Raw genomic sequence first — 13,128 nt, 5'->3', positions numbered from 1 at the left:
TAACCCACTTTTTGCATCAAACCCTTATTTATATCCCCACAGTCCTTGAGTCCTTGAATTTATATATTTATAGTGTCTCTTCTCCTTCATAACTGATCTTTCAATATTATTGCTATCTCATCCTTAGCTCTAACTCTCTCATACTCGTGATCTAATCCCATTTATTTCTCCCCACTGAAACTCCCCTATCCCTTTAAGCTGTGTTTCACTTAAAGCAAGGACATCCAATTTCTTTTCATTTATAACATTGGCAATCATCATCTTATCATCTGTGCTACATCATACACATTCAAACATCCCAACTTTATAATGTTTTTTCTTATGTTTAGTAATTTATACAGAAAGGGGGTTACTAGCCTATTGCCCCTGGCAGTTTAGTCGCCTCTTATGACTTGCATAGCATACGGAGGAATGATTCTTTTCCACTTCCTCATGGGGATGACTGGAAATTGATAAGAACAAGAACTATTAAGAAAATAGAAGAAAATTCAGATGGGCGTGTATGCATATATACATGTACATGTGTATATATTGTGACCAAAGTGTAAGTTGAAGTAGCAAGATGTACCTGTTTTCTTGCATGATTATGAGACAGAAAGAAAAGACACCAGCACTCCTACCATTGTGTAAAACAATTACAGTGGACCCCCGCATAACGATATTAATCCGTTCCTGAGAGCTCATTGTTATGCGAAATTATAGTTATGCGAATGCAAGACATGCAAGACACCCCAAAGTATGAAAAAAAAAAATTTACCACATGAAATATTAATTTTAACACACAAACTGAAAAAGGCATGCACAGTTACATGACACTTACCTTTATTGAAGATCTGGTGATGATTGATGGGATGGGAGGAGGAGAGAGTCTTAGTGTTTAGAAGGGGAATCCCCTTCCATTAAGACTTGAGGTGTCAAGTCTTTTTCTGGGGTTAGTTCCCTTCTTCTTTTAATGCCACTAGGACCAGCTTCAGAGTCACTGGACTTCTGTCGCACAATATATCTGTCCATAGTGGCCTGTACCTCTCGTTCCTTTATGACTTTCCTAAAGTGTTTCACAACAGTGTCAGTGTAATAGTCACCAGCACGGCTTGCAATAGCTGTGTTAGGGTGATTGTCATCAAAAAAGCTTTGCACTTTAAGCCACATTCCACACATTTCCTTAATCTTTGAAGTAGGCAACTTCTTCAATTTCTCTCTCCCCTCCTCCGAACCAGTTTCCTCAGGTCTGGCCTCTTGCTGTTGAAGTTGATCTAGCAGCTCATCAGTGGTTAGTTCTTCATTGTCCTCCTCCACCAACTCTTCCACATCATCCCCACTAACCTCCAACCCCAAGGACTTTCCCAATGCCACAATGAATTCCTCAACTGGCATAGGATTCCCAGGGTTAGCCTCAAACCCTTCAAAATCCCTTTGGTCTACACATTCTGGCCACAGTTTCTTCCAAGCAGAGTTCAAGGTCCTCTTAGTCACTCCCTCCCAAGCCTTACCTATAAGGTTTACACAATTGAGGATATTAAAGTGATCTCTCCAAAACTCTCTTAGTCAATTGAGTTTCTGAGGTCACTACAAAGCACCTTTCAAACAGAGCTTTTGTGTACAGTTTTTTGAAGTTTGCAATAACCTGCTGGCCCATGGGCTGCAGGAGAGGAGTGGTATTAGGAGGCAAAAACTTCACCTTAATGAAGCTCATGTCCCTATAAAGTCGCTCTGCCACGTCTGTAGGATGACCAGGGGCATTTTCTAATACCAGGAGGCACTTAAGGTCTAATTTCTTTTCAGTTAGGTAATCTTTCACATTGGGGGCAAATGCTTGGTGTAACCAGTTATAGAAAAAGTCCCTAGTGACCCATGCCTTACTGTTTGCCCTCCACAGCACACACAAATTAGCCTTGAGGATATTCTTTTGCCTGAACGCTCTGGGAGTTTCTGAGTGATACACTAATAAAGGCTTCACTTTGCAATCACCACTAGCATTGGAACACATCAACAGAGTAAGCCTGTCTTTCATAGGCTTATGTCCTGGGAGTGCCTTTTCCTCCTGAATAATGTAGGTCCTGCTTGGCATTTTCTTCCAAAACAGGCCTGTTTCATCACAATTAAAAACTTGTTCAGGTTTCAGTCCTTCACTGTCTATGTACTCCTTGAATTCCTGCACATAATTTTTCAGCTGCTTTGTGGTCCGAACTGGCAGCCTCACCATGCCTTATCACACTATGTATGCCACTACGCTTCTTAAATCTCTCAAACCAACCTTTGCTGGCCTTAAATTCACTCACATCATCACTAGTTGCAGGCATTTTTTTTTTATTAAATCCTCATGCAACTTCCTAGCCTTTTCACTTATGATCACTTGAGAGATGCTATCTCCTGCTCTCTGTTTTTCATTTATCCATACCAATAAGAGTCTCTCAACATCTTCCATCACTTGCGATCTCTGTTTCGAAAACACAGTTGAACCTTTGGCAAGTACAGCTTCCTTGATTGCCGTTTTGTTGGACACAATAGTAGCGATGGTTGATTGGGGTTTACTATACAACCTGGCCAGCTCAGAGACACGCGCTCCACTTTCATACTTAGCAATGATCTCTTTCTTCATCTCTATAGTAATTCTCACCCTTATTGCTGTAGGGTTGGCACTAGAAACTTTCTTGGGGCCCATGGTCACTTATTTTGCAGATAAAATCACCAAAAACACTGTAATAATACGAAATGTTCCGATTGTATGCTTGGATGTTACCGCGGAGGCTGGCTGGTAAACAATGCCACCGGCGGTACATGTGAGGCTGGCTCAGGCCGCACATTAGACGCGTCTCGGACGAAGAGCGTTGAGCGGGTTTTTTAGTGGTATGCGAGACAAAATCTTAGCGATAAAATGTATCGGTATGCGGATTTAACGTTATGGGATGCCAACGGTATGCGGGGGTCCACTGTACAGGTTTCCATAATTGTATATACCAGAGAGAATAGTGAGATCTTTTTATCAACCTCAACCCAGTGAGTGATATAGGGTTAGCTTATTAAACTAAATCATATATATCTCCATTTGTAGATTTGATCTCATATTCATTGTACAGTGGACCCTCGAGTTTTGGCAGCCTCAACTTTCGTGAAATTCAACCTTCGGCGAGTTGTTTTTTTTTTTTTTTTTGGAAAAATTTGGCATTGAGTTTCGTGAAAAAACTCGTGTTTCGGCGACCTTCCAGTACCCATCCGCCCGTCACCGCACACACAAAGCCAGTCTCCCACGCCATTCTCGCTCAGTGTGCCATTCTTTACCAACACGTGACCATCACCCCGCGGGTTCATACAATACATTTCATAATAATCCATTGTTTTTTGTGTTTGCAACTGCTAAATAAGTCATCATGGACCCAAGGAAAGCTAGTGCAAGCCCTTTGGTAAATAAAGTGAGTGACTGTGATGTGGAAGAGTTGGTGGAGGACCACAGGGAAGAGCTAACCACTGACGAACTGCAAGAGCTTCAACTGGAACAGCATCAGACCACAGCCGAGGAACTTGCTTCAGAGGAGGAGGAAGAGGGAGTGGATGAGGTGCCATCTTCAGTGATTAAGGACATGTGTGGAATGTGGAATGAGTTGCAAAGTTTTGTTGAAAAGTATCACCCTGACCAAGCTGAAACAAGCCATATCTGCAACATGTACAATGAAAGTGTTGTGTCCCACTTCAGGGAAATCTTAAAGAAACGCCAGAAAAAGACCTCTCTGGATAGATATTTTGTGCGCCAGGGGTCCAGTGACTCTCAAGTTGTTCCCAGTGGCATTAAAAGAAGGGAAGTAACCCCAGATAAGGACGTGCTACCTAAAGTCCTAATGGAAGGAGATTCTCCTTCCAAACAATAGTGTACACCTTCCTCCTATCACCTCCTCCCATCTTCCATCCACCTAGAAGTCTTCAGTAAAGGTAAGTGTAATATTATTATTTATTTTAAATGCATGTACTTGATTTCTGATTGTTTTCATTATGTAAATCTTTATTTAATTTGAAAAAAAATATTTTATTTTAATATTTTTGGGTGTCTAGAATGGATTAATTTTATTTCCATTATTTCTTATGGGGAAAATGGTTTCGAGTTTCGTGAATTTCGACCTTCGGTGGGCTCTCTGGAACGGATTAATCATGAAACTCGGGGGTCCACTGTATTAACCCTTTCAGAGTCGACAGGCCCTCTCAGAGACTTGTTCTCAGGGTCACCCAAATTTAAAAAAATAAATTTTTTTCTTATGAAAAGATAGAGAATCTTTTCCCGATCATAATCACACCAAAAGTATGAAAACTGATGGAAAACTTACGAAATTATGCTCTCGCGAAGTTAGCGGTCTCGACGATGTTTACGCATCGGCGATTTTGCCCACTTTTAGCCCTATTTTCGGCCAATTCCACTGCACTAGTCGACAAAAATCATGAATATTTCGCTAAAACTCCATTTTTTTCTATCGAATGAGTGCAAGAAACCACCCATATACCGATTTCAACTATCCAATACAGTGGTCAGAATTTAGCAATTTTGCCAATTTCACACAAATTTCAAAAGATGCCAATTTCCAAATAGGGTCCAGAATAAACAAGAAAGACATTCCTGGCACTAAAATGACATTTCCTCTCTTCATTAGTCACGTCCCAATGCCCCTCTTACATTCTTTTGCTTTCCACTTTGAATTTTTATTCTCACAAAAAATAGAAGATTTACTGTTACGCAGACCACTGCATTAGTATAAAAAATGGTATAAATAATATCGGCGCACTTGTGAAAGAATATTAGACTCACCAGTTGACGTGTATTGGATGCTTAGCATGATTTGTTTACTTTTGAACTTTGGTAAAAATCGAACATTTCTGCTACTTTGAGCTCAATTTCAAGGTACTTTTCATTGTAAAATCAGTCAAAATCATCTCAATTTCTGTAATATGTCTTCCATTCTATAGAATGAGACCAGGAAAACTAGAATACAACAATTAATACCATACAAAAATACAGTGCAAAGTCGCTGTTTTAGTCCAAAAACACGGTCAAAGTTTTTTTTTCTCCTTACGCACTGTGTGCTGCAGGATTTTTTTTATACTGTGCACACTGACCACATAGACCCATTCTTTCATATGTAGGCCTACCAGCTTTCTCTCACTAGATTTGAGGGTGCTAGAATTTAGGCATACTAGTACGTCAAAAACCCTGGTGCGTAAGCCGTACTAGTACGGCCGAAACCCTGACGGGGTTAATAGGGACTGTCTTAATGAGAATGAATGAGGTGTACAATATTACTTCTTAAGTGTGTCTTAAATAGAAGTGATTCCATACATTAAACAAACTATCACTCATTGCAAGAGGTGTATATATTCTAGTGTTCATTGTATTGTGCATAATGATCATTGTTTCTCAACAGGTGAATTTGAAAAAGAAATGTCCATTCTGGGAGGATGATGGAAAATGTGCTATTCGTTACTGCAGTGTACAACCTTGCACAGATGTAAGTATAGTATGTATTTCACATCATAATAATTTAGTCCCAGAGGTGTTGGCTAGTCAATTTTAGAGTACAGTTTAACAGGTTTACATGAAGACCAAATCTTTCAACAAACTGGCCGTATCCCACCGAGGCAGGGTGACCCAAATAGAAAAACAAAAGTTTCTCTCTTTAATTTTAGTAATGTATACAGAAGAAGGGGTTACTAGCCCCTAGCTCGCAGCATTTTAGTCGCATTTTACAACATGCATGGCTTACGGAGGAAGAATTCTGTTCCACTTCCCCATGGAGATGAGAGGAAACAAACAAGAACTAGTAAGAAAATAGAAGAAAACCGAGAGGGATGTGTATATATGTGCTTGTACATGCATGTATCTAGGTAGTAGGTTGGTAGACAGCAACCGCCCAGGGAGGTACTACCGTCCTGCCAAGTGAGTGTAAAACGGAAGCCTGTAATTGTTTTACATGATGGTAGGATTGCTGGTGTCTTTTTTTTTTCATAAACATGCAAGATTTCAAGTACATCTTGCTACTTCTACTTACACTTAGGTCATACTACACATACATGTACAAGCATATATATACATACCCCTCTGGGTTTTCTTCTATTTTCTTTCTAGTTCTTGTTTTTGTTTATTTCCTCTTATCTCCATGGGGAAGTGGAACAGAATTCTTACTCCGTAAGCCATGCATGTCGTAAGAGGCGACTAAAATGCCGGGAGCAAGTGGCTAGTAACCCCTTCCCCTGTATATATTACTAAATTTGAAAGGAGAAACTTTCGTTTTTCCTTTTGGGCCACCCCCACCTCGGTGGGATACGGCTGGTACGTTAAAAAAAAAAAATTGCATGTAAATTGTGACCTAAGTGTAATTAGAAGTAGCAAGACATACCTGAAATCTTGCGTGTTTGAGACAGAAAAAAGACACCAGAAATCCTACCATCTCATGAAACAAACACAGGCTTCCGTTTTACACTTCCTTGGCAATATGGTAGTACCTCCCTGGGATGAAGACCAAATATATTGTAGTAATTCTCTCTGTTCCTTACACATTTCACACAAAAGTTCGCTTTGAGGGATGACTACATTCATCATCCACACGTTTAGCATTTTTGTTTGTGAATATAGCACTATATAATAATGATTCGTACAGTGGTACCTCGGGATATGAACAGCTCATAACACGAACAATTATGTAAGTGTATTTATGTAAGTGCTTTTGTAAGTGTATGTTTGGGGGTCTGAAACGGATTAATCTAATTTACATTATTCCTTACGGGAACAAATTCGTTCGGTATCAGCACTCGAACAGCCTTCTGGAACGAATTAAATTCGTATCCCGAGGTACCACTATATTTCCTGATCATTACATTCTCAGATAAGATCACCTATATTGATGAAAAATTTATCATTACTGTAGTAGTCATTACACTGTATTTTTAGAAGAATTTTTCTCACTGCTTGGAATGTATCATATACAGTGGACCCCCGGTTAACGATATTTTTTCACTCCAGAAGTATGTTCAGGTGCCAGTAGTGACCGAATTTGTTCCCATAAGGAATATTGTGAAGTAGATTAGTCCATTTAAGACCCCCAAACATACACGTACAAACGCACTTAAATAAATACACTTACATAATTGGTCGCATTCGGAGGTGATCGTTATGCGGGGGTCCACTGTATAGAGAAGTTGCTGCTTAACAGCTATTCCTAGGAACAAATACAGTACAGGTTGACCATCACTAATCTGGCATCATTGGGACCTGTAGGATTAGTGATTTTGCCGGATTACAGAGTGGTTAGGTTGGAATACAGTGGACCCCCGGTTAACGAACTTTTTTCATTCCAGTAGTATGTTCAGGTGCCAGTACTGACCGAATTTTTTCCCATAAGGAATATTGTGAAGTAGATTAGTCCATTTCAGACCCCCAAACATACATGTACAAACGCACTTACATAAATACACTTACATAATTGGTCGCATTTGGAGGTGTTCGTTAAGCGGGGGTCCACTGTACACTTAACCCATTGGCAATATTTACGCATTGGCGATTTCGCCCACTTTACGCTGTATTTTTGGCCCATTCCATTGTTCCAGTCAACCAGACTTAGTTATTTTGCTAGTATTCTGTCTATTCTGTTGAATGAGTACAAGAAACTGCCCATTTACCCATTTCAGCTACCCAATAAAATTTATTTATTTATTTATTTATTTATTTAGTAATTTGAGCATACACTTGTATGCATAGCATTACGGGCTGGCTTAAGATTAACTTAAGATTAACTAAGCAATTATGTAATCAGTGATAAAACATTATTGTAAACAGATAACAATAAAGCACAAATGAGTATTACAAAGACAGGTCATATGGTTGCTTGCATTGCTGTACATTCAGTAGAATGGAGTATTCTGTTAGGTAGTGTATTTAAAAAATAACAAAGTTAGATTGGGTCTTAGGTTTAACATTTATGTGATATAATTGTGAGAATCATTTAAGATATACAATTTATAAGGTTCAGTTATTCGGTATTTATTTGGTTTTGGATGAGTAAGTGATCTTTGAGAAGAGACTTGAATTTATAAACAGACAGTGTTTCTTTTATATTTACAGGTAATGAATTCAAGATTTTAGGGCCTTTTATGTGCATTGAGTTTTTGCATAGCGTGAGATGGACATGAGGAACATAAAAGAATGATCTGTGCCTTGTGTTATGGTCATGTGTTCTGTTGAGGTTGGCAAGGAGATGTTTGAGGGGAGGGTTAATATCAGAGTTAAGTGTTCTATGTATGTAATAGGTGCAGTAAAAAGTATGGATGTTTTGTATGGTGAGTAGGTTTAGTGTTTTGAATATTGGTGGAGTGTGCCGCCTGTAGTGGGAATTTATCATTTTGACTGCAGCCTTTTGTTGGGTAATTAGTGGTCTGAGATTGTTAATTGTTGTTGAGCCCCATGCACAAATTCCGTAGGTGAGATAGGAGTGAATAAGTGAGTGATATAGGGCCAGGAGGGCTGACTGTGGAACATAGTACCGTATCTTTGATAGTATGCCTACAGTCTTGGAAATTTTCTTAGAAATTTGTTGTATATGTGTATGAAATTTGAGTATTATCAAGGTGGATTCCTAAGAATTTTCCCTCTGTTAGCTTTGTGATAGGTGATCCGTTTATCATTATGTTAAGAGGGACATCTGTAGCTCTGTTACCAAACTGAATGAAGTAGGTTTTGTCAATGTTTAGTGTAAGTTTGTTAGTCCTCATCCAGGCAGATATTTTCTGTAATTCGGTATTTACAGTATTGGCTAGCGTGGCTGGGCTCGGGTGGGAGAAGACGTATGTAGTGTTATCTGCAAATAGTGTGGGTTTGAGTAATTGCGAAGCATTTGGTAGGTCATTTATGTATAGGAGAAAGAGAAGAGGGCCAAGGACACTTCCCTGTTGGACACCAACTGTAATTGGTTGTGCGGAAGAGTTTGCCCCATTTGCGTACACATATTGGCTTCTGTTGTTGAGGTATGACTTGAGGTAGTTGAGGGAGTGCCCTCTTATACCATAGTGTGACAATTTTATGTGGAGCAAGTCATGGTCAACTGTATCAAAAGCTTTACGTAAATCAGTGAAGATCCCTAGGTCAGGAATCGGTAATTTGGCCAACTTCACACAAATTTCAAGAGATGCCAATTTCAAAATAAGGTTCAGAATAAACAATGCAGACATTCCTGGCACTAAAATAACATATTCTCTGTTCATTAGTCACGTCTCTATGCCCCTCTTATATTATGCTTGCTTTCCATTTTTAATTTTTATTCACATGAAAAATAGAAGATATACTGTTGTGCAAACTACTGCATTATTGTAATAATTGTATAAATAGTGTCAGCCCATTCATGACTTCATATTAGAGCAGGAAGTTGGACACGTATTGAACGGTGACATCATTTGTTTACTCTTGAACATCGGCAAAACTTGAACGTTTCCCATACTTTAGCTCAATTTCAAGGTACCTTTCATTGTGAAACCAGTCAAAATCATATCTATTTCTGATATATATTTTCCATTCTATCAAATGAGACCAAAAAAAAAAAAAAAGAGAATATAACCATAAAAACCATACGAAAACACTCCGCAAAGTCGTTGTTATACACGGTCGCAGTTTTTTCTCATTATTCATCATGTGCTGCAGAATTTTTTTTATAGAGCGCACACTTACTGCATAACCTGTTATCTCGTATATAGGCCAAAATTGACCTGTCACAGCTTATCTGAGTGAGCCGAGCTCATGGCGACCGACAGTGACTTCAAAGCCACCTTATCTTTTATGGACAATGTACAGTGTATGTGCTTGACACAACGAGAAGCATTTCTTTTATTCGTTGGAACCATGGCTAGGGTTAAAAGTGAGCAGGTTATAACAATAATTGGAGAAAAACAAATTGGAATGACTTGTGCAGCAAGTAGCACCACCAAACAGTAGCAGCAGGTTGGTGTGGCGACCCTGGAAATTTGAATTTATTCTAGCTGAAATTAGTGGTGGATTACTGATGGACCAGAATACTGATTGCCAGATTAGTGATGGCCGAGCTGTATTATATTTTTTAACCAGTGGGATCCTTCTTTTCCTTAAATATACATCTTTTCTCGTTCTTTTTCCTTTTCACTAATACGGCTTCTCATTCTTTTGATCTTTTTATTTATTTCATGTACATCTACAGGGATCGCCTTCCTTGAACGGGGTGTTGAGTGGGCAGAGTTCAGTGAAACGAATCTAGTTTGATGCAAAATTGTACTGGCAATTGTAAACTACAGCCTCTCCTCACTTAACGATGGAGTTCTGTTCCTAAAACCATGTCGTTAAACAAATTCGTCGCTAAGTGAGGAGGGTACTATAATGGTAGTGAGTTTGTGTCAGCCATCTTTGATATTGTTTTATGTCATCTTTGCACCATTTATAACATTTCTGGTATATTTTTAAATGTTTATACAGCAGTTTACTGTATATTGCAATAAGCAGAATAGAGGAAATCGGCTCTAATATACATTATTGAGGTTTGCATACTGCTCAGAGAGCCCGTTGTAAATCCGAGTCGTCAGTAAACTAGTACGTCGCTAGGTGAGGAGAGGCTGTATGGTCCTTAAGCGATTCTTTTCAAAGGGATGTCATAATCTGATTTACTCAGTGCTCACACTATTATTTTCCTTTCATTTTCTTGAGTGGTACAGTTGGTTGATTATCTGAGATCAAAGGCACAGATAGTCTGCATCTGATGTGAACTACCTCGAAGCACACTTAAAACCTCAATTTTCTTAGAAACCGTCAGTTTCATGATTAATTTTCTTCTTGGTACCCACTGCATCACTAGTATTCTTTTTGGGTACCATACTTAATGTGGTCAAGATAGGGTAATGGTAATGCCTGGATCCAAAATAGTTTGATCAGAGACACTGGGTAAGTTGATTTGTGCCCTAAATGACCGTTGTTCACTGTAAATCAGTTGTTACGCACAAAACCCAATTGGCCATGTGGTGAGTAATTTTCCCTCATGCCAGCTTGAATCTAAGGGTGAGGACATTTTAAGGACAGGCCCATTGTCACTTGTCATTTCACCCATACACTTACAATCTGGAAGCATGGCATGACTTGCCCAGTGTGTTTATAGACTGATTTTGGATATTATCGTCACCCCATCTCATCTCTGGATATTGACCACAGCACCGAGAAGAAATTCTGTACAGTGGAACCCCGAGTTTTGGCCACGCTGAGTATTAGCCGCTTTGAGTTTCGCCCGCTTTTCTCAGGCAAATTTTGTTCTGAGTTTCGGCGGGCATACCAGACCTGTCCGCCTGCCTGCGTTTGCATGCCTCCCCACGCAGGCATCGTGAGCCAGTCTAGCGTTGTTTATCCTTGATTGAACACTACCCTGCGTGCTCATCCTGCCAGGCAGCCAGCCAGGCAGGCAGCCAGCCAGGCAGGCAGCCAGCCAGGCAGCCAGCCAACCAGGCAGCCAGCCAACCAGGCAGCCAGCCAGCCAGACAGCCAGCCAACCAGGCAGCCAACCAGGCAGCCAACCAGGCAGGCAGGCAGCCAACCAGGCAGGCAGCCAAGCAGGCAGCCAACCAGGCAGCCAACCAGGCAGCCAGCCAGGCAGCCAACCAGGTAGCCAACCAGGCAGCCAGCCAGGCAGCCAGCCAGCCAGCCTGCCTGCAGCCCGCTCGCCCGCCCGTCAGCCCGCCCGCCCTTCTTCATTAATTGTGACTGTGAAATAAACCACTATGGGCCCAAAAAACTTCCTAGTGGCAGCCCTGTGGTATAGAAAGTGAGGAACACTACAGCAGTGAAGAAGGAGATAGTAGAAAAATATGAGAGTGGCATTCATGTGGGGGAGCTTGCCACTATGTATGGCAAAAACAAATCAACTATCACTTCTATCCTGGTGGTGTGGATCAGCAATAAACAGATAGTAGGTGATAGTGTTTCAGAGTTGATTATTTGTGAGAAGGCAAGGCAGTTGCATGCCGAACTTACAAAGAAAATGCCTGGAATTCACTAAAGTGAATTTAAGGTCAGCAGACGCTGGTTTGACAGATTTAAGAAGCGGAGTCGCATACAGTGTTGTAAGGCATGGTGAGGCAGCCAGTTCAGACAAACGGGCAGCTGAAAAATTTGTGCATGAATTTAAGGGGTACATAGACACTGAAAAATTCAAACCCCAACAAGTGTTCAGTTGTGACGAAACAGCCTTGCTTTGGAAGAAAATGCCAAAGAGGACCTACATTACTCAGGAGGAAAAGGCACTGCCAGGACACAAGCCTATGAAAGACAGGCTAACTCTTTTGTTCTGTGCTAATGCTAGTGAGGATTTTAAAGTGAAGCCTTTACTGGTGTATCATTCAGAAAATTCCAGTGTGTTCAAGAAAAACAATGTCATCAAGAATAAGTTGTGTGTGTTGTGAAAAGCAAATAATAGGGCATGGGTCACGAGGCAAATTTTCGAAGAGTGGGTCCATGAAGTGTTTGGCCCCAGTGTGAAAAAATACCTCCTGGAAAATAATTTACCACTCAGTGCCTCCTGGTAATGGACAATGCTCCTGCTCATCCTCCAAACTTCGAAGACCTATTGTCTAGGGACTTCAGTTTTATAACAGTGAAGTTCTTGCCTCCTAACACCACTCCTCTCCTCCAGCCCATGGACCAGCAGGTCATTTCTAACTTCAAAAAAACTCTACACCAAAGCAGTGTTTGAAAGGTGCTTTGAAGTGACCTCCAGAGTGTTCTGGAGGAATCACTTCAATATCTACAACTGCATAAGCCTTATAGGTAAGGCTTGGGAGTGACTTCCAGGACTTTGAACTCTGCTTGGAGACGATTGTGGCCACAATGTGTCGTCCAGAGGGATTTTGATGTGTTTGAGGCTGACCCTAACCCTGACCCTGTCGACCCTCTGCCTGTTGTGGACTCTATTGTGGCACTGGGCAAGTCCATGGGCTTGGAAGTGAGTGGCGAGGATGTGGAAGAGTTGGTGGAGGACCACAGGGAAGAACTAACCATTACAGAGCTGCAAGAGCTTCATCTGGAACAGCAACAGGCCACAGCTGAGGAACTTGCTTCAGAGGAGGAGGAAGAGGGAGTTAAGGAGGTGCCCTCTTCAT

At 40.7% G+C, this 13,128-nt stretch overlaps 1 protein-coding gene across 6 annotated transcripts in view; it reads left to right on the top strand.

Moving 5' to 3' along the window:
- Positions 1-13,128, top strand: part of Ero1L (endoplasmic reticulum oxidoreductin-1-like protein) — a 302,659-nt gene that overhangs the window by 47,294 nt on the left and 242,237 nt on the right. For all 6 annotated transcript variants that reach the window (XM_070080927.1, XM_070080934.1, XM_070080939.1 and 3 more), the window contains one exon: positions 5,403-5,486. In XM_070080927.1, the coding sequence (XP_069937028.1) occupies positions 5,403-5,486 (84 nt within the window). The remainder of the gene's footprint in view (positions 1-5,402; positions 5,487-13,128) is intronic.

Source organism: Cherax quadricarinatus, chromosome 6 (genome assembly GCF_038502225.1).
Source record: "Cherax quadricarinatus isolate ZL_2023a chromosome 6, ASM3850222v1, whole genome shotgun sequence".
In the NCBI taxonomy this organism is placed as follows: domain Eukaryota; kingdom Metazoa; phylum Arthropoda; class Malacostraca; order Decapoda; family Parastacidae; genus Cherax; species Cherax quadricarinatus.
This window is presented reverse-complemented; position numbering and strand designations above follow the sequence as displayed.